The following is a 27,639-nucleotide window of genomic DNA, read 5'->3' as shown; positions in this document are numbered from 1 at the left end:
TTTTGTACGTCAAAAAAGACGATTGACAATGCCATACATTACGCACCAGATAACTACTTTTTTATTTTATAATATAATTAATTATATAATATAGTTTTTAATGTTTTCATGTTAAAAGCTGGTGAAGTGCAGCAAATATTGGTTATTTGGTTACGTAAAGCCAAAATGTATTTATAATATGTATGAAGTTGTTCAAAATGTTTTTATGACTAACAATTGATATGACATTTAAATTGACATCTGTGGGAAAAGCCCGCGGGCAATGAAAGTTAACCGCTCGGTACTTTATAAGTGTTTTGATAGGAAATTAGGAATTAGGATACATATTACATGGGTTTGGCACAGAGTTAGCGCCGGTTTGAATTTGTTTATCATTCAATGTTATTATTATTAACTGTGCTTAGTAATTATTTGTGATAATTATGGAAAGTGAAAATGTCAAAGAAGAAATTGATGGATCAATTCACAGTATTCATGTTCGAAATTTTTTCTGCCATGATAATTTAGAAATTAAATTTAACCGTAACGTAAACTTTATCGTTGGACGCAATGGGAGTGGAAAAAGTGCATTATTAACGGCTTTGGTGGTGGGTTTAGGAGCTAGAGCTTCTGCCACAGACAGAGGAAGCAATCTTCATTGTAAGTACTAATCGCATAACAATCAAGAAATAATTGTCGTCGTGACTATTGAAAATATTAAAATTAAGATTTTTATCCTGATTTTCTATTTATCTCCTATAAGACCTATAATAAGTTTAATACTGAACTGAACATTTTAATATTAATACTTTAGAATCTCACCAAAGCAATATGATTTATTGCTACCACATGACATCATCGTAAATAAAGTTAATTGCACCTCCCTTCTAGAAAAGCTGCCCTTCCTTGTTCCTGCCTATCAGACTCGTAATCATGCTTTGTTTCATGTTCCTCACATCAACACTAACTACTGCAAAACACTCAATTTTGTATCACGCACGCCCGGACGTACAATGACCACTATTTAAGCCTTGACTTGTTTAGGCTACCGCAGTATATGGTTAAAAAGTGTTTTAAGAATATCCATAGCGCAAAATCACCTGCATCATAAGTACACCCCACATACACACCTTCAGATACTTACCCTCACTTTTACACCATCACTCAACACAGCCAAATTAGGTATCACTTAGTTAAATGTATTGAATACTTTTTGTTTGATTGTTCCCTTTTGTTAATCTTTGAACCTTTTTGTAGTAAAATGTATGATTTATTCTTTCTTATTCATCTTTGGCTATATTCTCAGTGTATTGTTTGTAATTATATAAATTTATGTTAGCTGTAGGATTACGAAATAAATAAATAAGCTGATCTGAAGCTACCTGAATAATCAAATAAACTTATTATTTGGTTTCTATACTATTTATTGAGTCTTTATTTATTTTACAACTATTTGTACCCTTGGATTACTTTAGCTATACTTTTTATTTATTATAATACATATTTAATATTGACATTGTCTGACTAAGTCTTCAGATGCTGTTTGTTAGTTTTTTTCTATTACAGCATTTATCAAGAAAGGAACAAACTCGGCAACAGTAGAAATAAAACTCAGGAATAGTAGCCCAAGAGCTTTTAAACATGATATTTATGGAGACTTTATTACAATTGTGAGAACACTTAATGCTTCTGGCGGGTCCAGTTATAAAGTGAAATCGGCTTCAGGTATAAATATGAGATTTATTTACTAATTTTCTATTAGCTACAATCCCTTCTTACAGTGTTTCTTAAAGAAGATATATGGATAATATGTGAAGTTCATAATTTAGGGATCTATTTATTAATATGATTTGATTGTGTATATTTTAGGGGAGGTCATTTCAACGAAGTTTGAGGAAGTAAAATCAATAATCTTAGCACATGACATACAAGTGGACAATCCTATTTCTGTGTTAAATCAGGATACAGTTCGTACATTTCACACTTGTGATGCTAAGAAAAAATATGAGTTATTTAGACAAGCTACAAACTTAGAACAGACAGAAAAAAATTATAAACATGCCCTTGAGAACTGTACCAAAGCTGTTAGTATTTGGAATAGAAAAAATGAGGTAACTTTTACCTTTTATTATACTTCTCATCTATCTGATACTCTAGTTTTTGGGGCTTACAATTGTTAAGGCAAGATTAAATAAAATATTTTTAGGCCACCACATCAGTACACAGCAAGAAATGTCAGACTGTACAGAATAGATTTACTTTACATTTTAATATAGACTGTATTCTCTCCTTTGCATTATATTTGTTTTATTATTTTATAAATATTGACTTTTAGAAAACTTCAATACTCAATAATCACCTAAAAAGTTATTGATCCCAGGTGGTACAAGAGCTTGGAAAGGAGTATAAGAAGTGGAAAAACATACATGACCAAATGCAGTTCCAAGATGAGATTGAAGCTAAGAAGAAGGCTCTTCAAAATGAGTACTACTGGAGTGAGATAGCAGAACTTGAACACGATGTGAAAACTATACACACAGAATGTGAAAGGAAAAGACTTCAGGTGCAGCAATTGATGGATAGACTCAAAAATATTGAGCAAAGTTATGGAACTAATACCTCGGCTATTGAGTAAGTTTACTGTAAATGTAAACACCAATCATCTCTTACTGATTACAACTGCTGCATTTAAAACATAATATTTAACAAATTTAGTATCTATGTTGAACTTAACTTTATATTTAACATATTTTTGTGCTGAGTTACATGGTAATGTTTATTATATAGTTCAGGCTCTTAAACTTTCATTAATGGTTTAGTTTCTTTAGATATAACAAAAAAAAAATTGTCTACAAGCGTGTTTGTATATTAATGTGTTTGTTATACTTATTGAATTTCAGTTCATTAAAACAAACTCTAGAAGAGTGTACTCAGAAGAAATTAACTCTTGAACAAGAGTTAGAGGAGTTGGAGAATAATTTTCGGACAGAGCAGAGCTCTCAACGGAGTGCTCAACAAACAGGACAAAAATTAAATGAACTGTTAGCTCGTGAAAAGAGAAAGGTTGATGACCTGGAGCGGGAAATAAACAATATAGAGTAAGCTGTTTCTTTTTATCACTAATACCTTCGTAAAATGAATAGAGATTTTTGACCTTGTTTATATTGTGCAATGTATATAAAACTGTCGCTTATTAATACCATCCATAAATTATAGAGAAGCGATATCTGTATAGAAAAAACTTCACTTTGGTCCACTGTCTATTATTTTCATTGTTTTGTGTTATAAATAAAGTGTATATTATTATTATGTTAAAATGGAACCTCATTAAACCTATCCGAATTTGACGTTAGTCATCAAAAAATATTCTTTCAAGCCCAACTTTAGTGCCATAACTTTTTAATTTTTGAATTTTTTTTTAGAAAATGTAGAAATAAGCTTTATACTTAAATTAACTTTTGAAACTACTTGGAGTTTAAAATTCTAAATTAAGGCTGGCTCCACAGATCCGGTAGTTGTGTCTCGCAACGCATAGAACTAGAGGCAAGGGTAGAGAAGTGTCGGGCTGCAGAAAAGGCGGCGCGAGCGCGTTATGACACGCAGCAGAACGACACTGGGCACTCGAGGAGCCACGCAGCGCATGCGCAGCCCAAAGCCGACCGAGCGGATGAACGTGTAAGGGCGCAGAGGAGTCGACTAGGTAAGTATGTGGGCACACTTTTTTTTTTCTTTTGGCTCTAACACTGTTTGTGCATTAGCATGGGCACACTTTTTTTTTTCTTTTGGCTCTAACACTGTTTGTGCATTAGCATGGGCACACTTTTTTTTTTCTTTTGGCTCTAACACTGTTTGTGCATTAGCATGGGCACACTTTTTTTTTTCTTTTGGCTCTAACACTGTTTGTGCATTAGCATGGGCACACTTTTTTTTTTCTTTTGGCTCTAACACTGTTTGTGCATTAGCATGGGCACACTTTTTTTTTTCTTTTGGCTCTAACACTGTTTGTGCATTAGCATGGGCACACTTTTTTTTTTTCTTTTGGCTCTAACACTGTTTGTGCATTAGCATGGGCACACTTTTTTTTTTCTTTTGGCTCTAACACTGTTTGTGCATTAGCCAGCGTCAAGTATGGATGGGCACACTTATTAGATGTAAAAACTTCGTTACACATCAGGGCCGGATTAAGCCAGCGCGGGGCCTGTAGCAAATTCTATTATGGGGCCGTTCTTATAAAATATAAATCTGGCCGCTTGAATGGTGTGGTATAGATGCTAGTCTAAATATATCGATTATAATTAAATACATACATAGAAAATTACGGTAAAAAGTTTGTTAAATCGTTAAGTAATCGAGTGTTAGATTTTTAAGTGGCAATTATATTACGCTTGTAAATAAAGATTTTTTTATTACGGTTTCGTTGGAGCGTGGGGCCCCCAAATTCGCGGGGTCCGTAGCATTTGCTACTCTTGCTGCGTGGCTAATCCGGAATTGGTAACGTGCATGGTAATTTTAATCCACGTCTTAAAGCTGTTTATCTGTGGGTATAATCTTTAAAACTTGTTTTAATTAAGATTTGATTGCATACTAAACAAGTTGCTTAAATTCATAAGAAATTGAAAAAGAGAAAGCCATCATAAAGCCAGAATAAATCAAAATGACCATATAGGGCTTCCTTAGAATCAAGAGATATATATATGACTTCCATATGTCAAATTCAAGATATATTGAGTCATAATTTTCATAAAAAAATCGCGTGGGAAGCGGCATGATGCTTTCGACATTAGCCTTATCTATCGTTTGATTTCCTGCGTAGTTCAACTGAAGCAACAACTCCGTGAACTAGAATCTCGCGGAGATGACTCACTGGCGGTGTACGGGGGTAATATGGTGGAACTGTGTCAACTGGTTAAGGCCGCCGTCGCGAGGGGAGAGTTCAGTGCTCCACCACGTGGGCCTGTTGGTAAGAGATGGAAATATAGAGTGGATTTCGTTTAGAGCGTGTTTAGTTTATATTCATTTATTATTGATAACATTTGCGCACATAGTTATTTAGTGGTACATTTAAAAAATAACAACGCACTCGCGAGCCCTCTGGCATTGAAAGTGTCCATGGGCGGCGGTATCACTTAACATTAGGTGAGCCTCCTGGCCGTTTGCCCCCTGTTCTATGAAAAAAACTCGGAATATTGATTTAAAACTGACCTATAAATTGTATTCCGAAACGTAAGCACTTATCTACCAACTAAGATGATATCTATTAACAAAAGTTACAAGTCTCCACAGTTGCTGGCCATAAGTGTGAATATAAACAAAAGATAAGGAACGTTTGGAAAAAATAAATCTTTGTCTTTGGCGGCTGACTCCGGTCGCAATAATTGCATGGGATTTCTAGGAATTTGTATCAATCAAATTATTCATTAAAACAGTCGCTACTCGGGGTTACATCCAAAATCGCTACATGAATTGTTGTGTGTGCTTTTAATTCAAGGGATTTAGAATGAACGTCTATTTAGCCAAATAGTTCTTACAACCAAGGTCGTAATAAATGAAATCCACTCTATTTTCACATAATTTCTTATCCTTTAGAGTTATCTACTTAATATTATTCCTGCTCCTTGAAATCTTAACAAAAAAGCCTATAAGCTGTTTTTGTGAACTCAAGTTCAATTCAGAATTAAATTATGATCAAGTAAATAACCTAAAATATCGGAAAATGATTATTAAGTATTGTTTATCATACAGAACACAGTTACTGTTACATTTTGCTGTATATAGTTTTGTAAGAATTACATATTATGTTGGAATTATTATGTAAGACAAGTTTCATGACATTTGCAGGTATATATTTAAAAGTAAAAGATAAGAAATGGGGTGGGGCCTTGGAGCATATAATCAAAGGGTCTCTAAAAACGTTTTGCGTGAACACGCCAGAGGACTCCAGGAAGTTGTTTGAAATCATGAGAAAGGTAATTTTATTATTGACCAAGATTTGTTTGAAATTTATTTAGATTTATTAAACTCCTATGAGAATTGAGAGAACTCCTAAGTTTTTCAATTCTATTAGGTATATTTGACTCTATATTAATCTATATATATAAAAATGAATGCTGTTCGTTAGTTTCACCAAAACACGTGAACGGCTGGACCGATTTGGATAATTTTGATCTTGAATTATTTGTGGAAGTCCAGGGATGGTGAAACGGAATTATAAATAATAGGTGAATTACAATACTTGAAACAACAATTGAATTTTCCAATTAATTAAATCCTATTAAGTTCCTATGTCTTTTTAGAAATAAAGAAGTGTCACTTGGTTGGCCTTCAGAAATGTGTGTTCATGACTGTAGTTAATGACTTATGACGATCAAAAAAAAAATCTAACCCGAGTTACTTGCCTTGTGTGCTGGTCACGATTACCAATAGGCGGTAGAGTTGACAATTGACAGTGATCACGTGATTCAACTGAATAAATGTATTTTGAGTTTGAGGTTGACTTTGGTATGTTTAATAAATGTTGTATTACGTTTTGACACAAATGTATGTAGGTAATATGATGTTCACGAGTTCATCAAGTTAAAAATAATAATAATGCTCTCAGATACGTTACGGAAGGGAAGCGAAGCCGGGTGTAACCTGCAGCAAATTCCTGAGCCAAGTGCACAATGTTAGCAGACGTTCCGTTCGCGCCGGCACCTTCACTTCGGCCTTGGACGCTTTGGACATAAAGGATCCAGTCGTAGCCAACTATTTAATTGACAATAAAAGTCTAGAGAAAATATTGCTGGTGCCTGATCACGGTAAATATAACTGAATTCGTCTTGATTTTTTTGTAATTAAATGCTGCGTGTGATGGTAAACACTTAATTTGAGAACTGGCAGTAAAAACATTGTATTGTGGACAAGGTAAAAGCCCCATTGATGATCTTGTTTCAGTATATGATCACTCCATGTATTTGTATGTCTATATTCACACTGTTTACTGTATATGTGCTAATGTTAATATAAATAAATAAAAATTCTGCGTTTACTGCAGAAGATATTATGCAACAGTAATGCCATCTAAAGTTCTAATATGTAACTACTAAACGTCAATAAACGTCTACATCTCACTCTCAATCGGTTTTAATTACTTTCTCCCTTTTCTTCGACGAAAACGCTGCACATCTTCGTGACGTTTCATCCATAAATATTTTACATCATGCGCCTAAGGAAGTTTCCTAATGTTTCAAAAATGGTCCCGGAACAGATATATAAATAATAATAAGAGTCGCAGCTCGCTGGTATTTTACCAGAGCTGAAGGTGTCTTAAAAGAAAGGAGGTTTACTTTAAATGTAAAATTATATGTATATATATTTTTTAGAGGACGCTATGCGCCTGTCCGACACTCGCGAGAACGTTCCCATGAATTGTATAAAGATAGTGACATTGGATAGCACGGAATATAGGCCGGCGCCTAACTACCGTTGCTATGGAGGCGCAGACCGACAGCCGGTTTATCTCCAGACTAGCACTTCTCAAAGAAAAGCGTGAGTAAATTAAAATAATAAATTCAATGATACAGTCATAGTGGAGACTTAATTATATTAAAAATAATTTCGGGAAATAATAATTTTAAATTAATGTATTTCAAATATTTTAAGTTAGAGATTCAAAATCTGAATAAAGAAGATTCGTTGACTTTTAATTTATTTTATGATATTATATTTGTAGACAATTACAAGCGAATATAAAAGAAGCAGAGCAAACTTTGCGTTCATACGAAGCAGAAGCCAAAGAGTTGAACGAAGAAGCGTCGCGGGCGCGTGACATTGAGCGAAAAGCGGCGCAAGCGCTACAAGCGTTACTTGTTGATTTGAGAAGAAAGGAGGAGGAAGCGCGTGAAGCGACTGCAGCGCTTAATCAACAACAGGCACCGCAACACGCTATTTTGGTAAGTTTTATTGACTTATTCAAAATGACATTATGGCATCCGATTAAGTGTTGATATATGGAGCAAAAATAATTTAAGTTTGTTAAATAAACTAACAAAATTAAACTTTTACAGAACAATTTAATATTGACAGTTGACTTGAAATCATCTTTATTAATATGACCAATCACAAAAATTTAAGATATAAATTAAAATTACAAATTTCTTTACCATAGATAACTGGCTAGTTTTTGTACATTTATTTTATGTGAATTTAAAAAAAAATACTATTCAGGTCGATGAACTGAAAATAAACAAAGACCAAGTGCGTTCATTGAGTGAACAAGTGAAAAGTCATAATGGACAAGAACAAGAGAGAAATGAACGCATAAATGACATTAAAGAGAAGATAAGAAATCTTCGGAAAAAGAGAGATGAAGTAGCCGTTCAGTGTAGAAATTTCAGGGTGAGTTAAAATCAAAAAAAAAAATGATATTATGTTTTACTTAAACCTTAATCGTATTTTTATTAATTCACTTTACGGATTGTAATAAATTGAATGACTCAGTGCATAGGCCTCATCTCTTATAAGCGCTCTTTTTCAGGCAGCCTTTGTTATCAAATAATAATCAAAAATAAAAATTTTAAATTTGTACTAGGTTAAAGAAATGAGTAACTAGTCATAAAGCTAGCAGCTAGAAAACATAATTCTTATTTGTCCATATTATTTTCTACCTTTCAAACCGAAATGTTTATATATTGAATAGACAATTCATCAAGTTTTTTATAATTCGTTTTTTTTAACGGATACTAAAATTGTTTTTAGGAAGAAATTGAACAAGAGCAGATCAAAATGGAACAAGGTGTTATAGTGAGGCAGACATGCGAACAGAGATTGAGTGAGGGCCAAAGGAAGTTGCAGCAAGTGGAAGTCATTTTGGCAGAGAAGAAAGAAGTCGTCGATAAGAAATTGCAAGAGGCTCTTTCGTTGTGTCCAAGAGTTGAGAATCCCAGGTTAGACAAAAATCTCAAGTGTCCATAGAGTATATTTTGACAGTATAACAAATAAAGTGTTATCTGTTTAAAAACATCTACATTTTTATACAGTGCTCCATACTTTTCTTGCCTGGCGGCTGAAATTATTGCTACCGTCGCCATTTTGAAACGTCAGCCTGACATTGACAGTTAGCTCTCAAATACGTGAGCAGGCACATTTGTGTTTTTGTAAGATCTAATAAAAATCCAACTAAAATGTATTTATTTTTATTCCTTGCATTCTTAATTACAATGGCAAAGATTTAATGTGCGAACGGTTTTGAGTGCCCATTGCAGTCAAGAGTTTATTTCTAAAATCAATGAAGAATTTATATACACAAATAACGCAAAATAACTCGCAAAAATGCACTCATTACATCCACAACACTGTCACTAATCACTTTAATTACACACACTTTACACTGTACTTTACCACTTGTGTTCACTTTATTAGCACTTTAATCTTTTCGTTGTTAATCTCTTGATATCGCATTGGTAACTGAATTAATCGGTTTCGTTTCGGCTCGCCGAGCTCCCTGGGAATAATCTTGAACGGTGTTCGAGAACTTTCTAGGCAGCATTGCTACTGAGTAGCGATTGCACAGTTCTAGAACGTACTATCTAACGTACTGTCTATCTCTTTCTCGCACATTTCTCCGTCCTTGTCGTACGGCGTTCTAGTGTAGTCAACACGTCTTCGTAACAATATTAACAAATCAGTTGTCCTAGAATACGTTTTTACGTACCGTGCTTGTCAATAATATGTCTTCGTCTAATACTGTCATGAACTAATAATAATTCGTCGTGATTTTAAAATCTTAACCGCCTTAAGTACTTAACATAAATAAAAATAACAATTTGTTAAGGTTCTATACTCACTTATAAATAATTTTCAACGGTATTTTTAAAATATTAACAAATAATCAAAAAAAATGAACTAGATTCAAAATTAGTTTGGTTTTCTAGTATTCTCAAGACAGCTTCGACAATAATAGTTAATAATAGTAATAATAATAATAGTTTTATTTAAATTTAATTAAAACCAGAATTAGCTGCCTCAGCAAAAAGCAATCTTCGAATTTGGAGCTAACTATAGCTTAAAAGTATGTTGGTTATAAAAGCAAAAAGGTTTTGTGTTGAAAAGAAAGAATGAAGTGAGCTCTTAGGCTAATAAAGGTGTTATGCCAGCCTTCCAGTGTAAGCGGAACGGACCGTTACGGACTCCGCTATATTCGTAACGATGATTTTGACGAACCAGCGAGCTGTGGAATCATCCCTGACAGATATGATCTCCTGTCTATGGCCTGCGATGACCGCCCTTTTTGGCCGTCCCGAAGGCTCGTTTGCACCCCTATTATATAAAAAAAAACAATCAACGGAAATGCTTGGTGGACTTTAGAGAAGGCTAAATATTTATTGTTTGTAATAAATAGGGAGCGGGCTGTAGTAACAAGCGAGTTAAAGAAGACTCAAATGAAGCTGAATTCACTCTCGACGTCTGGTATTTCTCGGGCGCAAGTTGAGGAGAAGCTGTTACAAGTGGGACGGAGTTATCAACGCACACAAGATGCATTGCAGAGGCTGGATGCGTTGATACGCGACGTAAGTTTTGTTTTTATTTTATTTATTATGTACAAAATATATACATTTAAGTGACTGTGGAACTTTCTCTGTCCAGAAGCTTTTAATTTCTTAGTAAAATTAACAATATGATTAACTATTATGAAAATGGAAACAAATAAATAGAAAACTTTTCGTTTCTTATTAGTGTAAGATGTACTAAATTATAGGTTTCACATTCTTTAAGGAATGCCATTTTTTAAAGCCAAAAGTTTGAGTTTGATTTGAGTCGTTTTGACCAGCTTCCTTTCAAATTTATTGACAATTATTTTAATTAAATTAAATGTTTTTTATTTATATTAAAATTACCCGCATAAAGGAGGTTCATTGAAAGGTTAAGTGGTGCTTTACTAATAGAGGATTTTAGTTGTACTCTATATTAACCTCTCGCGTACAACAATAGAATATCAGCGAAAAATGAAATCTTAATAGCTATGTAACTAATGGATCCAAGTAAAAATTGACTAGAGTGCCTGCGTCTGGCTTTACTCTCCGGCGATTTAGGAAATCGCCACGTTTATAGAACTAAGAAAGTCTTGGCTCGTACAATGCCATTTGATAGTCTTGTCTCTCTTCTTGTCTGGGAAAAAAAGGGTTCTATTATATATTGGGATGCGTTTAGGGTATTGTTTTTGACTACTCACTGGCTTTTATTGAGCAGTAAAAAGTTGGCTACGAAATGTTTTTCGCTTAAGTCCTACTTACCGTACTTATAAACGATTTGTAAAAGTGCTTATTAATTTAATCACTATGTTTTCATACCTAATTCACAAGGGCCTAAGTATGCTATTTAGATGACTAGTTCCAAGTTTGAATTATAGTCCGTATATAATTTACTTTTCCTGAAACAGATAAAGACGACTTCAAATAAACATTTGGAGTTTTGTCACAAAGTACAAACATACATCGCTCGCCGAGTGCAGTACCACTTTCAAGTCATACTCTCATTACGAAGCTACTCGGTAAGAATTTTAGATTTCAATCCCACTATTAAAGTTAAAAGACCTTGGGTGTGATATTTAGATTCTGTCTCACTTAAGACGCATTTTATGATTTCATATTTTTTTATATTCCACTTAGAAATAAGGTTTGAAAGAGCTCTTTGTTTGACCTGTGCAACAAACGAAGCTATCGTTGTTAATATAACTAATGTTAAATGGAGGCCTCTATCCTACAAGAGACATATATTTTAATATACTATAAAAGTATCGAATTTTGATATAATATTTAAGTTCGCTAAGAGCTAGGCTCTGAATCTAGTAGGTCATCCATCATCATAATCTTGCGCGGTAATTAATATTGGATAGAATGTATTAATTGCAAAACAACACTAGCACATAACATATTCAATTATTTCTATCGTAGGGCAAAATGACCATAGACTTGGCTACGGGTAGACTAGACATGGAATGCAAAGGAGTAGAGCAAAAGGAAAACAAACACGCGACGTCTACCGCATCGATGTCGGGTGGCGAACGATCATACGCCACCGTGGCATTTATGCTCGCTCTGTGGGATTGTGTGGAGCTGCCTTTTTATGTCATGGACGAGTTCGATGTTTTTATGGTATGTATAGTTAGATCCTTCAGCGTACGTAAGTATGCAGTGGCGTAGCTACATTGGGTGGCACCGGTGCGAAAGTTGGTGGTATCACCCCATCGAAATTAATTTTATATGATAAAAGACGGGGAATCCCCCAAGACAGCGTCAGGTTCATTAACGGGACTCCCCGAATTCTACATAGAGCTGAGCTAGTGGAGGAATACTAGCTATTGTTTTTTGTTTGTACATTATCCCACCCACCCGTTTATTAAAGTTGAGAGACACACCCACCCGAGGTGTCATCCGGTGCGGACCGGCCCGCCTTTGCTACGCCACTGAGTATGCACCTAAAGATAGCAAAATGTATGTATAATATATATATGTATAGTATTGAGAGATGCCCTCAATTTTAATATTTTTTTGTGAATAATTTCGATAAGAATGTTTTCACTTCAATACTTTAAATGGTAGTATTGGTGAAAACATTCCAGCGTATTATACTCTCCTTAATAGGTTCCGTAATTTTGTGTTTATTTCAGGATTATATAAATCGCAAAACAACAATGGAGTTGCTGTTAGATCACGCACGGATGAACAAGAATCGTCAATATTTATTCCTAACACCTCAAGACGCATCCTCAGTGACGGCTGGACCAAATGTCACCATACACGTGTAAGTACCGTGTAGTTTAGGCCGGCAACGCAATTGCGAGTCTCCCGCCTCCTATTACATAAACGAAATAAAAATGAGCGGAGTTATAACCCTTCTTGTAAGCAGCGCCATCTGTTTTTGCGAAAAACTCCACGATTCAAAGTTTCATGAATATTGGTTCTGTTTTGCAGGAATGACGTCATATATTTCGCTATTTAAATTTTTCTAAGTGTAAGTGACAAGTATCAAGATTAACGACCAAAATCTCTTTTTAGATAGTTAAAAAAATGTTTATTATGGCACATAAGATAGACAGGTATTACTTATTGCACGTTAATAAATTTGAACCTGTAGGCATCTCTACTCATCGGCAAAGAAGACAGAGGGTGTAGGCCGAGAGTAAAAGCCGGAATATAAAACTCTCGGTACTCTTTTAAAAAAGCAAATCATCAAACAACACTTATTTTAAAACAAATTAATTTGTAGTAGCCTGCCCAGCACAGCACTAGTCCGAGGGCCTTTTATCAACTAGATAATCACTAACTTTATAGTAAGCCTTTTTACACAGCTTTTCCTTAATACATTTTTTAAATTTATTAAAGGCAGAGACAAAAGAGCCTCTGGGATTTTATTGAAGAAGAGCATCCCTTTTCCCAAACAAGAAGTGACTTATATTAAATAATGTTGTTGCAGGATGGCCAACCCAAGAGATTAGTCGTCGTCCAATTGGAGTATGTATTTTTGATACCATTGTATACCTCTTAGCTAATATTTTGTATTCTATGTTAAAATTACCTCAATTTGTATCACGTGGGTTAAATATAAAAAAAATATATTTTTGAAATTTTAATGAAAATCCTTCGTCATAAACACCATTTATTGAATAGAATTTGCCACGCTAGCGGACTGCATATTGCAATATGCGTCCACTCTGAGATCACACACGCTCAAAGCGTTAAACGAAGCGGTCATAACAATCAAAATTTATATTTGTATAACGGTATTCATTTTGAATTATCAAAATGATAATTTACAAGCAGATCGAATACAATTCAAATGTCTGAGATTAATTTAAGTCCCGCTTCATGTAACCCGACTGTAGAAAAAGAGAAGAGAATTATTCCTGAAATGACAACTTTACAAGCGCCTCAATAATTATTTGAATGTTAACAATGACATACTATTAAACACTAGGAAATTCTACAATCGAGCCATGTTTCTATAAAAATAACACCAAATTAACACAAGTTACATTTCATCTAATACACGGAAAAAGAGTGGCCGGGTCATTAATAATAAAATATAAAATAACTTAACCTATGTCTGTTATATATTAACATTCTAGTCTTACGAGGCGAACTCGCCTGTGATAAGCGTAATTATTGGACTTAAACTAATATGCGAGTTCTATCGGTGGCACATTTCTTCTCTTCTAAGGTACTCTCACTTAGGGCTAAAGTGCAGTGATTTAACTGAAATGAGGCCTGGTTTTAAAAAGAATTTGTTACTTCATAATCTAAATGAAGAAAGCACTGACAATAAAAATAATAGCATTCATTGGTTTGCAGTTCCGAGATTCCTTCATCCAGATTATCAATTTAAAGTAACTCCAGCTTGAAGGCCAGTGTTTTAAAAGTAAAAAATGTGAAACTGAACCCAAGTATTTATTACATTTGGCAGTTATATAATATTCGAACGATGTTCTGTCTAGTTTCAAATACGCCTATGGAGATAAAAAATGTTTGTACAGAAAAATTAATGCTACTATTACTTTAAATGTAGTAACTGGACCCCGTTATCTAACGCTCAGTTTGGAGGTTAGTTAAAATAGTGATGTTGCTTTACAAGTCGATAAAAAAGCTGCGTAGAGCTTAACAAAAAATCTAGTTTTGTTACATATGTAGAGGTCGAAAAATCACTTTCATTTTTTAAATGGATTTTTACAAGCAGGCGACGAATTTTGACTTTATATAATTGGGAAAAAATATTGTTAATTTATTATGAAACATACAAAAATAATAATAAAATCCTTGTATCAATGTAACGTATTTTTTATCGATTCTAATTATCAAAATTGCATCACTGCCCCCAAACTGAGCGTATTTAACGGGGTTTAGCAGTAACACTACAAATCTTAGTGCATCAGATCATAACTAAGCGCTAAGTATGACTTGTGTCAAAATTCACGTTTTTGACATACAGAAGTCATAGATAGTCTGTGCTCAATCTCGACTTCAATCTTACTTTAAACGTTTATTTTTATCTATTGAATTTAATTATTATTAACAATTAAATAATTGACCTAACTCAATTCGTCCAATTACGTTTACGCGAAAAAGAGAATGGTTTAAGTGGGTTTAGATTTTTCAAAATAGCGTCCTGCTAGCATATAACTAAGACATCAGACGAAGTAGTTAGGTATTTCCTTCACAAGGAAGCTAAGGTCACGAATTCCCTATAGGTAGTGCTACTTAACGAAAGAATTTACTTGTATAATACATGAAACAGTAACCGTCTTATTAATAATTATACAAAGCCAATAATTTTGTTAGGTCTTTTACAAATAAACAAATTTTGGAGACTTTAGTACATTCATGATTAAGCCGATAAGTACTTCAGCGCGCCGATAGAATCTCATATGAATTTCTTTTAAACTACAACTAAAATAGAAAAAATTTCTAGAAGATCTATTCCGAATTAAAATAATATACAGTACATTTTTAATTATCTCACTTATATAATAATGAAAAAATGATGTAGTGATTTAAATTAAAAACACTAAATTCTAAATTTATAGTTTAAAAAATATATTATTTTTTATTTTTGGACTCATTTAAATTTACTTATATGTATTAAATATTATATGCAATGAATTTTTTTTTGATTACACGTTTTCGGTGTTTGACTCCTGTACAATCTCCTATTTAACAGTAGAATGAAATACATTGCGCAACAAATCAAAGGCATAATTTAAAATTATACGATTTCATCGAGTAGAATTAAGTTCTCTCTCTCTGTCAGGTTGTCTTTACGCTGTGATGAAAAGAGATGCATTAAAAACAGTTGCCTTGTTAAACGGCTAATTTAGATTTCACATCCTTCTAGAAGATCTTATATTACATGTATTGAGAACAATAAATAAATATTTGTAGGAACAAGTTTCTTACATATTTTTTTCAAATATTTTCAGTTACATCAGTCCATTGATAAGATTTTAGACTATCGATTTATATTTGGAATGTATTAAAGAATAGTTTAGTGTGTTTATATTTCGCGAAAGGAAGTTTGTCAGTTACGTTTTTTATATCTGTTTTATTACTTACATAAGTAATATTTTGATTCGATTCACTTTAATGAATTGAATTTTAAAAAATATCTACAAAAGTTATGGGCACTGAAGGTACATATGCTTCGTGTTTTTTAAATATTTACAAACCTTTTCAGACCTAAATTAGCTTAACAGAACACTGTTTTTGCACTATACATTTTACGTTTTTTTTTAAATTTCCATTAAGCTATTTTAAGACGGGAAAATGTATTCACTTCGTGTTACCTGTATATTCGGTATATCTTTAATTTTTAAAAAGACCATTCAATATTAATTTTACCTGTAATTTTTAATTTTTGTGATACTTTTAAATTTGTGAAATTATCCTTCATAGCCCATATTAATGATTAATTAGATAATGGACCTATTAAATTACCTTATATAATTTACAAATTAGTTAATTCTTACTATCTAGTTATTTACAAACAATACTAGTAAATGTACAGTTAAAATGTTGTTAATCAATATTATGCCGATATCAAATGTACATTAGTTACCAAAGGGTACCTTAGCCTATGTATCTGAGTAAATATGTGGAACAAAAATGTTATGACATAGGTATATCTGTACAGAAATGATTTATAATTACGAGGCATAAAGATTCTACGTCAAAATTCAGTTTCAGAAATAACTGTTTTGGCAAATATGTCTATATCAGGTTTTCAATTAGAAGTTTTACTTCTGATTTAAGTAATATCCATTGCTTTACCAAATGTTTACGAAAATACTCGGCACAAACAGATAATTATAAGATATGCAGTTCCAAAAAGATGGTATGAATGATGAAATGAGATTTTGTAAAAAAGCAAAATATTGTCAATGGTTAGTTTTTACTAATTTAGATTTATCTTGACTGGTTTTTTTCTTTGAATAATTCAGTTTTATTAGAAATATACGCGGTAGTTGGGACAGCTCGTGAATACTAAACGAAAACTTTGCATCCACTATAATAGGTATATGGATATAATCGCGTCTACAAGTACATAACAGGCATTACTAATAATTTTAGAAATAAATCAACGTGTCCAAAATATTTCATATTTCTGTTGCAATGCAAAAGTTCATTTTAACTGAAGACGCGAGCTTTCCCCTGCCACGCGGAAACTTACGCACATTGTTAAGGTTAATGGCGAATTGAGATTTAACTAATAGCTTTTAAATTTGGTTCTAATTAAAATAGCAAATGGTTTCCATTATTATGAATGAGAAAAGACATACAGTTTAGTATAAAAAAACATTTCAATAATGTCCTTCCCCTTTGGAACGTAGGAACAATAAATAGTGAAAAATACCTCTATACTTTTCACTTAGTCACTTTGAACACTTCACTAGGTCACACTTGAGTCAGTCTCATCTCCGGTATGGGGGAAATATGCCGCGTCGAGGGGGTCTTGGACGCCGGGGTTTTGGGGCTTTTGTGATCAGACTGGGGCGGGGTCGGAGGGTACAAGTGCTCTTGTGATGATGAACCCGTGTCCTGTGTGCTCGTGTGTTCTTGCAGCTGTTGAAACACTTTGTCCTGGAACATTTTGTGATTGTTTAATATTGAGAAGTTTTTAAAAGCGTATTTATGCAACATTTGCTCAAATAATAGCTCACAAATTCGGGGACAGTTATAATAATTAAAAAATTTAATTAAGAATAAAAAAGAATATAGAAATGCATAATCATTAAGTACGTTTAGACAAAGGGTTCTTTACGATAGATATAAATGTATAAAAACATTTAAATAATAATTGGGGCATAAAGATTAATAGGTGTTAATTAATATCACAGGATTAAACAAGGTTAAGCAGGACCTAGTTTGGAGTATAATTTACAATATTTCAAATATTCTGCTATTAAAATAATTAAGTCCTTAACAAAATAACGTACGTATAAAACAGTAACAGGTTAAACTTAATTTGTTTTAAATTGATGAGCATCGATATTGAAGGCAATACTCACAAACATGTCCAAGGTGACGTTGTGCGCCTGGATGCGATGGCTCTCGTCCATGTTGAGGTCGGGGCAGATGAGCGAGAGCTCTGCCGCCCTCTGCACGTGCTCTCCGTCCCCTCCCCGCACCACACACTCCGCTCCCTCCGCCCTCACCCCCGCCGCGAACGCCGACATCCAGCGGTGGCAGCTCTCCAGCGCTTCCCAGCTGTAGCCTGCATACACATCCAGAACATTCTTGTAAAGTGAATCAATTCTATTGATAACAGAGCATTACAAATAAACTAATTAAATATTGAAGTGAAACTTCTTTAGAATCGTTGTGATTTCAAACCGGATGCAACGAAAAAGCGACAGTAAAAAGAGACAGAAACATTAATTCATATGATTTAACGAGGGAGAAAATGAGATAGATAAACTTCTTTCGAATCGTCGTGATTTCAAACCGGATGCAGCGGTAAAGAGAGACAGAAACATCAATTCATCATATGATTTAACGTGGGAGAAAATGAGATAGCAGGCATTATACAGCCTCTCTTTACTGCCGCTTTTTCATTTGATCGAATTTCAAACTTTCGATGTTTTAGTTTTTCCCAAATTAAAAATTTATATTAAACTTATAAATTAAAATTTATCATTAAAATATACTGTTTTAAAAGAACACACACATTTAGATAATGGAAAATGATTAATTTATATATGATTAATAATAAAAAAAATGTTTTTGAAGGTTTCACTTCTACCATGTGTGAATTGCACATATGTTTTTTTTTAACACAGGTTCAATTCAAATATTACTAATTTTTTAATTATAATAATAACCTATTAGTTAATTTAATTATTAACTAACTAGTTATTTATTACAGAATTATGACGACATAGTAAACAACAATTTATTTTGATTGGATCTGACTAACTAGGTTTAGACTGAAATTCGTTTAAAGCTATTTATAAAAAATTCAATAAACAAACATACTAATTAGAATACAATAAACAAAACTAATTTCAAATTACAATTTGACAAATATTAAAAATTTTGACTTATATTTAAAAAATAACCTAACTCGGTACATAAGATACCAAAAATCGTAAATACCTGACACCCTCAAAGCCAAGTCCCGTGAAAACGCGTGCGCAATGGCCGCGGCCGCGATCGCACTATTCGCGAACTTATTTACGTCCACGTGCAACACGGCGAGGTCGACCAGCTGACCGCAGATTACGAATTCCAGAGACGAATACTGCGGGAACACGAACGTGTAGCCCCGTAACGCGTTCATGCCTACTTCTTTTTCACCTGTAAATTGGACGACAATCTTAGTATTTTAACTAAGCCAATAAAATACATTTCAAAATAATTTCTAAGATAACTTTTTTATTTTAGTTAAATAGTTATACTGCATATACTGAATAACCTAAAGCCAAGTTTATTAGCCTTTCTAAGCGGTTTTCTCAAGTTTTACTGACTGTTTATTGCGGACATAGAATTAACAAAGGGTTCAGCGTTGTCGTGTATCATATAATATTTCAAGCAGGTGTGTTGAATTTCGTAAATGTATATAGACTAATTTCTCGGAAATTTAGTCCCTTTTAAATTTTGGATGTGAAGTGTATATTTCAGCTTAAACAACAATAGAAATTTCACAAATCATATAATAAAGGTACTTAGCTGTAAAAAAAATATTTACAAAAACACGAAACGCAATTCTGTTATATAGTAGTATACCTATCAGTCTTCTTTTCGCGCTGCGTCCTTCACTGGCGAGTTGTAAGTAAATATTAAGCCAACTATTAATAGTTATTGGTGTGAGACTCCACGATAAAATTTTGAGAACAAGTTGTTCCTCTAAAAGTATTTCATCTGTGGTACACGAGCCATCTGTGACGTATGCGAACTCTGTAATCTTTGGTGGGTAAACTTCTTCTATTTTGGCTGCTATAAATAAACAGGTTATACCTGAAAAAAGACTGTATGTTAGTAAAAATGTTTTAATTTATTACTTTATTGATAATCCACAGATAAAATATTATATATTTTTTAATTTAAAAATCTCTCCAAAACTGATTACACTATATAGAGACGAACATAATGTACTAAAAAGACAAGGCACTAATAATTTACTTGTCCAGGTGTGTGTGTGGGGATTTTCAAAAACAGGTACATGTAATGTTTATATATAAGCTTCATACATTGAGTAGTACAGTTTTTAGAATAATGTTTATCGAACTGTCTGGCCGACTTGTATGCTGAAATTATATATTTTGTTGTGTTCAAATTCACACCACTTACCTATTAACTGCAAACATCCTTTTTGCACGTCTGCAGTATTTGAGAGATACCTATCTATATAATCCACTGTCAGGTGAAATGTTTCTCGGTGAAGTTTATAAACTGCACATACCTGGAAATAAGTAGCCAATTATATATCAGCTTAAAGTAGCAGATATAGCTAGTGGAGTGTTAAACATCGAAGTCATAAATACATCAATTAAATATAATAAATAGTTATCGATTCATGTTTGTGTCTAAATAGACGAAGGAACTTTCATTGGCTTTTAACATTTATAAAATATTTCGTTGCATCCGTAAATATTATTTCTCCATCTCTGTGTTTGTAGCTTTGCAAGTCTCAAACACATGGTCTACGAACTGCTACGAGGCTACGGATCGTAGCTTGAAATATAAAAATAGAGATAAAGTGTCAACAATTGAAATTCCCTTTAAATAACTATATATATTCATACATTTATATAAACTAGTACGTAATATTAAGTTGATGAGGCGGTTAAAATGTTTTATTTACGAACGCCTAAAATTCGAATTTCAATAACTATATTTTTACATCCGTGCCCTACATTATCTAAATAACAGAACTACGAATGAACATTATTATGTGATAACGAAAACCACACTCTCACACAATTATAAATTATTTATTTTTTGACAAAACTAAAGAGATAAGTTATGTACGAGGCAATATCGTGTTAGCCACAACTTAAGATAAAATGTATTCATAAAACATATTTGTAGTAATTTGCTATTTAATACTAAATTAGAATCTAAAACAAGTCAGAAATTAAACATTCCTCTCCAATGAACAATTCTATCTAACTGAAGACTTGAAGAACCAGAATTGAATATTTATTATATTGAGATTTTGGAACATCGCGTAAAAGTTGCTACGTCAAAGACTTCGAACATTTAATTGCAAATTATATTTAGAATGTGCGAATACTATTTGAGAGGAGACTTGGGTACTTGGTTTATATCCGGAAATAATCACAAGGTCAAATTTTTTTTGCAGGTTTTATGTGTGATAACAGTTTTACGAACAATAAAAAAATTGATTACACATTTTAATTGAACGCGACTGTTGTTTAAAAATCTCAGTCAACTTACGCCCAAACCCAATAACCTATCTCAATCCATTTTTGACCATCTGAGATAGACATCTTAATCCAATATTTGAAAAAACTGTACCAATACCCAATCGACGGCTTGTAATAGCCATCTGTCGATACTAGCTATCCATGGTAGGTCGGATCGGTGAATGTGGATAGACCTTTGTATTAAAATGACAGATCAATTGTGCCAATATCCTATCATAAGATTTTAACTTACACAAGTTTTAAAAATCTATTTGATATGTTTTAACATAGGCATGTATATTTTTAACATTATTTGTACGGTTTTATTTACTTTATTTAGTTTATATTTTATGAGTTTAAAGAAATTGTATTCTATCTATATATGTAAAGCTAGTTCAGAGATTATTCGTGAATATTAGTGGTATCAAATGGCATTCATTGATACCCTAACATTTTACATTTTTTGATATTTACGAAATTAAAAAAAAACATTTCTCTAAAGCCATTTACGTGTAAAAACTTGTTCGATGTTAGAAAGTACTATAAATGCTAGTTTGAAAATGAAAAGAATTTATTCATAATTCGGTGCCACCACCAACAGCGGTGAATTACAAATTAGGCATTAAAATGGCTCCATATGATCGTTTTTCTATGCTATATAATATACACGATATTTGGGGTTATAAAATATATTCTACGTAGTAAGAGCAGTGTTAGCTGGCTAGACGCATGACACACGACATATAAATTGCACAGAAAACGCGCATTTGATTTTGCATTTAGTTTTCAAGCATAGAAAATATGTGGGTAGTGTCTAATAAAGTAAATAATTACTGCTGTCGTAATCATCAAATAATAAAATATAAAAAAACCCTCCCCCTATAGTGCTTACATGCTACGTGAACAGCCCCTACCCTACAGGAGAAGGCTTGTTGTTTCGCCAGTTGCTAATTTTTTCTTCATTTTGATACCGTATGACCCCATAACGGTCTTTAAATACATTCCGAATAACTACACACTACACACAATACTGGCAGTAGTATAAATAGTAGGTATTATAGTCTTAAGGATCATTGATAGATTTAGCCATAAATATAAATCTTTTTCGGAAAAAATTATCTTAATCTAATGCATGTTCTAGAATCCGAGTACATTAAAAAAAATGTTTTATCCCGTTTTACAAATAATGTTAAAAACATAAAAATGCAATTCACACAGAACTTTCATAATACCACGTTATTAATTAAGCATTTAATTATATGACTGTGGCTCGAGATCGTATCACAAACATTTCGTTAGTTTCGCCCCATAGGTTTAAGTCAACCCTCTTCGCAGCAACCCCATCGTTTAAAACCGGATGGTTTAGTTGATATGCAAGGTGACTGTGGTATGTTTTTATAACTTGTGTAGCATTACTTACTCCTACTTAAAGAGAACTGAAATTAACGTTGAGGAAAGATGTTTGAATTAATCATTACTTGCATTAAACTATGTCGAGCATACTTCGTAATAATAATAATAATAATAATTTATTCATTGCACGAATATGGTATAAAAAGTCAAGGTGGTACAATTGTCAGTCGTTCGCATATTCTGCCACACACAGTGGCGCGCAAATTTATCTTAGTTTAGATTTAAACTGAAAGTATGAATTTTACGACTAACCATTTATTGAATTTTTAAACTAATGACGTACGCTAACTTATAACGACATATGTGTAGCTTTCTGCCCCACTGGGTATCGTGACAATACGTTACATAAATTATTATATAGCTAAGAAGTGCGTAATCGCTTTTACAAGGGAGACTTGAGAAACAGATGGCTGTTCCAGTAAATAACAATAGGGATCTCGGGTTTTGGGTACAATGCTGTAAAAAAGGTACAAAGACACCGTTTCTGCGAAGGTTAGACCCTTACTCAAGTTTAAGATTAATGTTGGAATAAGAAATGGACGATAAAATGGTGATTCTAGTATTTCCACATACAAAGATATTATGTTTGATGGGGTGACCAAGTGACTGTGCTAGATTCTGGTGAACATCATTTTGTTCGATATATCTCCGTCTTCATAAGCAAATTTTTTATATAAGTATTACGAAATGGACTGGTACAAAAACACAGAAACAAACGCATACCAAAAGAGCGATATTATTCCAACTATAAAAAGGTAGCTGCAAAGAGGCTTTTCTTTGAGGCCGCACCTTAGAATAATACATCTATATTTATCTTTCCTATTGTATGTTAACTAGATGTGGATAAATAAATTATGATTTTTATAAAAAATATTATTTTACTAACGAATTAAGTGATGAAATGTCAAACATCAGCAAAATAAAATCTTAATTGAGGTTAGCTACGTCAACAAATAAATGAGGTCATTGCAACGATTTGAAAATTATTTTTGATGATTAAAATAAAAATTGTGTTGTATAGAAAAATAATGTAAAATTTAATAACTTTAGATTTTATATCAATCAAACACATCATTTGTTTGTCATTTATACATTTCAACTACTAAACTGTTAATAATAATAATAATTTTTTCGTTGACAATCTTCACAAACCTGTAACATACGGCATTTAAAAATTATGAGCGTTACAATTAGCACTCGAAATTTTTGAAAATGACTATTCCCTATTTCCCAATTAATAAGCGGTTTTAAAAGTACAAACTTAAAACGGTTCAAGACAGGAATCGTGATAATGGGTACAGACTGCGATAAATGGTAGAATTAATTACATCCATGAAATGAAAATTACACTTTTAAGCCAAAAGCAATAGAACTTGCAAATATAAAGGTGTTGCTGGTGCTTCAGGTCATTGAACGGCGCAAAAAGGGGTCATTGCTCCGTATATTACTGTACCCTACACTTTTCAAATCATCCCATATTTATGTTACAATAGATAAATATATTCTTTGGGACATTATGTTGGTAGTGACGTATCGGAAGATATAATTCCGTTATTAAACCTTTCAGAGACCAAAGCCAAGGTCTACGAATGTATTAACAGTAAAAACGGTTATGCAATAGAGCCGATTATCTTTACTGGTTTACTTTCGCATAATATGCGGACCGCATGTTTAATAAAACTACTGCAGGAAAAAAGTATTTACAAATCCACCAAAATAATCATAGAAATTGACGAAATAAAAAAAATATTAACAATTTTCTCGAATTATGAATCTCCAAATAAAATGGTATAAATCTATTGAATTAATGACGACATTGAAATCAAGTGCATTTTTTACAAGAAATGACGTTAGACAAAATCATACGCCTTACTCTTACTTCGTCATTCAATGAAACTAATATGAAGTTCAACACTTAAAGGAACATTTTAAAAAAGGAGTTAGTTGCATTAAGAAAAACACATGATTATCCTCTACGTTAAACGTTAACGATAATTTATAGGAAGAGCCCTAAACCGTTTATATGTTAATGGTCCACAAAAAATGTCACTCATGTTTAATAAACTAAATCCTTAAACATAACTCACCTTGCCTAAAAAGCAGCTTGAAACAAAATAATTAAGTAATTAGACCTCACTCCAAACGTAAACCGAAATTTTCACGACACCCTTAGCTATAGAAATTGTGAAATTTCCTCCTGATCACGCATTTAGTCTAGTTTAGATATTAAGACTTCAAACTAAAAAGTTTATTTCATGATATTGGGAGAGCCCCAATCCTCTTGTTTACTTCCTGAATTTATGGAATTTCTACTACTAATACATGACACAGATAAAAAGTGATTATTATTTATCACTTGTTTTAAAATGATAAAACCTAATATTAATAATGTGTTTAAACCACTCCAATGAGTACATTAACTTGACTTTTGAAATTACCCATTTTACCTGTTAACACATAACACACAAAATGATCTAAATCACAGTAATATTAGAGAGAAGCAGTTATAAAATTGATATAAGTTTAAAAATCCTTACTTCATTCAGCCAGTCCAATAAAATGGCTCTCATCCTTGGCTGGAGATTAGGGTGATTATCAAACATATTGGGATTCTTCTTCAAGGCAGACCTGGCATCACATTCACACATATTTTTCCACACATCAGCTGGGTCTGCCCAGGACAACCCAGGCAATGGGCACTTACGTTTTGGAGGTGATGGACACAGTATTTTATTACTGCTGTAAGAATTATGAATCATAATATTATTCTACAGTGCATCAATGAATTTGATTATTCCTGAAGATTCAGAAAAGTCAGTGTATTAAAATAAATGGTAAAGGTAATAGAGTTTATTTCTTTTGACTTGTAATCTTGTAATGGTACTTATTAAATGCGTTTATGTTTACCTGGATCTTTTATTAGAGTGTGGAGTAGAATCGCCTCTAGCTACATTTTCAAGAGGGCTAAGGACACAGTTTGGTAGGTCAGATATACTCGGAGGGCTAAGGAAACTGTCTGCATTATAATCTATGTCCGTATAAACATGATTGGATTGATCTGCACTTCCATCTTCATCACTGGAGCAGGATGATGATTCAACAACTACATTATGACCAGGCTGATCGAAGAGATCTTCAGCTTCTTTGTATGATAGTTTCATGGGAGGCATGTTCTCAACCTGTTAAAAATTATATTTTTACCATAATGTTCAAGTGTGAACTTAGATTATTTGAGACAAGCAATTTGCATACCTCATCATCTGTTGAATTTCTTTTTCTTTTTAAATTTAATCTCTTATCCTCTGTATCACAGGAAGAACTGCAATAAAAGAAATAAGTAAACAAAATTCACCAAAAACGAACTTGACTGCACTGTACTTGTTCACTAATACATACCCTGCTTGGGCCATTGTAGCTGTTGATTTACAAACTGAAGCCCTTACTGAAAGAAGCAAATGGTTCATTACCCAACTGCAAACTTAGATAGAGTAGTGTGAAGAAGATTTAGAAATTATAGGTCAAAATATACCGCATGTCACCATCCAAATTTAAAATAGGGTTATGTCATTTGACAACCAGTTTAATGTGTACTTTACCTCAAATTATTAAACGTCCTTAAGTAACACACATGAGAACCTCCTAATTTATTTAAATAACGGTTCACAACATTAAAAAAATAAGGGCTGTATGCGGGTCTACAGGCAGCGTGCCCCCTGGAGGTTGGCGGGAGAAAAATTTTCAAGAGACATTTTAGTAAGTTATTACTACTGTAATTTCACAAATTTTGTTATTTATAGTCGCTTCGATACTTGATTTAACATTAATCACGAACAAAATGAGAAATCTTGTTAATCAGCTGGCGTAAAAAATGCCACGAATCCGTCACAATCGCGCGCGAAATCCTCCCGTCAGCGCCATTAGACACGTCGCTAGCTTGGGTTTCTGTGCCCATCCACATTAGGAAATTGATAAAAATAGAACATCCAAGCCGTTATCTGATCATTATAATACTACTTGGTAATTTAATCAATACTAACAACCCCTATTTACTATAAGAAAACCACAATCATTGCAAGTATAATTGGCTTGGCTTATCGACCTCCAAAGGTTTTTAACCTAATTATGCAGTAATGACCACAAATCGTTTTGAATTAACTCCACATAATTACTAACGAAATATTAAGGAACTTAATTGATGATTATAACTGTACCTTGTCATTCACAAATTTAAAGTAAATCCTCAAAGCAAAATTTCCTTAATCACTACACTTTAATCTTCACTTTTTGGCACTAATTCACAAGTTTTTATCCAAATTTTTCCCACTAAGACTTCCCTAAGTAACAATGATTTCAAAAATATAACTTTCAATATAATTTTAATTACTTTAAACCTTTATTCAGTTTTTTACGGATCGATAACGCCCGGCATTCCGCGCGAAAATGTCGCGGTAAAACTTTGGCCTCCTAGAAGCTAACCGTTTACTAACTTCACATTTGTTTCTCCCTGAAAACATATGTCACAACAAATATGTTCCGTTATACAAGCCTCGACAATATAATCAACTAATTTGACACAAAATTATATAACAATATGTCGATAATAAAACATTATAAAATCTTTTAAGAAATATTTTATGTTGTAATATTTTTGTTTCATCAAATAATTCAAAAAAGTTTTCAAACTCATTTAATTAATATATTTAAACTTAGGATTGCTTAAATTCTAAGTCAATTTTTCTTTTGGAGGATACTTTTAAATATTTTAGATGTTCCTAAAGAATAATATAATTACACGCCACGATAACATCGTATATTGAAACATTTTTTGTACTTTAATAGATATCATTCATTGG

At 32.8% G+C, this 27,639-nt stretch overlaps 2 protein-coding genes across 3 annotated transcripts; one reads left to right on the top strand and one right to left on the bottom strand.

Moving 5' to 3' along the window:
* Nucleotides 1–161: 161 nt before the first annotated feature.
* LOC110994972 (structural maintenance of chromosomes protein 6) lies at nt 162–13,573 on the top strand. The gene is made up of 18 exons (XM_022261910.2): nt 162–639; nt 1,546–1,704; nt 1,849–2,090; nt 2,360–2,610; nt 2,880–3,077; nt 3,486–3,679; nt 4,793–4,939; nt 5,818–5,945; nt 6,578–6,776; nt 7,341–7,506; nt 7,691–7,910; nt 8,185–8,355; nt 8,716–8,903; nt 10,358–10,526; nt 11,396–11,506; nt 11,910–12,110; nt 12,626–12,759; nt 13,432–13,573. Exons 1-18 carry the CDS (start codon nt 423–425, stop codon nt 13,451–13,453), a joined length of 3,117 nt encoding a protein of 1,038 aa, XP_022117602.2. The 5' UTR covers nt 162–422; the 3' UTR covers nt 13,454–13,573.
* Nucleotides 13,574–16,108: 2,535 nt separating this feature from the next.
* LOC110994971 (G1/S-specific cyclin-E) lies at nt 16,109–27,248 on the bottom strand. Of its 2 annotated transcripts, none has more exons than XM_022261907.2 (10): nt 26,998–27,248; nt 26,183–26,228; nt 26,039–26,105; nt 25,694–25,965; nt 25,324–25,525; nt 20,295–20,406; nt 19,731–19,961; nt 19,101–19,301; nt 18,014–18,219; nt 16,109–17,585 (listed from the first exon to the last, which is right to left on the bottom strand). In XM_022261907.2, the coding sequence occupies exons 2-10, from the start codon at nt 26,194–26,196 to the stop codon at nt 17,400–17,402; spliced, it is 1,491 nt and encodes a 496-aa protein (XP_022117599.2). In that variant the 5' UTR covers nt 26,197–26,228; nt 26,998–27,248; the 3' UTR covers nt 16,109–17,399. The 2 variants fall into 2 exon arrangements, with proteins under 2 accessions (XP_022117599.2, XP_022117600.2); XM_022261908.2 differs by lacking the exon at nt 26,998–27,248 and adding an exon at nt 26,383–26,683.
* Nucleotides 27,249–27,639: the final 391 nt, after the last annotated feature.

Source organism: Pieris rapae, chromosome 20 (genome assembly GCF_905147795.1).
Source record: "Pieris rapae chromosome 20, ilPieRapa1.1, whole genome shotgun sequence".
In the NCBI taxonomy this organism is placed as follows: Eukaryota; Metazoa; Arthropoda; class Insecta; order Lepidoptera; family Pieridae; genus Pieris; species Pieris rapae.
The sequence above is the reverse complement of the archived record's forward strand: the minus strand, read 5'-3'. Positions and strand labels throughout refer to the sequence as shown.

Excerpts from the sequence above, each read along its gene's own strand:
- LOC110994971 (XM_022261907.2), bottom strand. Across the intron at positions 25,966-26,038 it reads GAAATTCAACAGATGATGAG|GTTGAGAACATGCCTCCCAT; the intron begins GTATGCAAATTG and ends AATTTTTAACAG. Across the intron at positions 18,220-19,100 it reads CTTGGCTTTGAGGGTGTCAG|GCTACAGCTGGGAAGCGCTG; the intron begins GTATTTACGATT and ends ATGTGTATGCAG.
- LOC110994972 (XM_022261910.2), top strand. The coding sequence starts at position 423 with ATGGAAAGTGAAAATGTCAAAGAAGAAATTGATGGATCAATTCACAGT. Across the intron at positions 5,946-6,577 it reads TGTTTGAAATCATGAGAAAG|ATACGTTACGGAAGGGAAGC; the intron begins GTAATTTTATTA and ends TAATGCTCTCAG. Across the intron at positions 8,904-10,357 it reads CCAAGAGTTGAGAATCCCAG|GGAGCGGGCTGTAGTAACAA; the intron begins GTTAGACAAAAA and ends TGTAATAAATAG.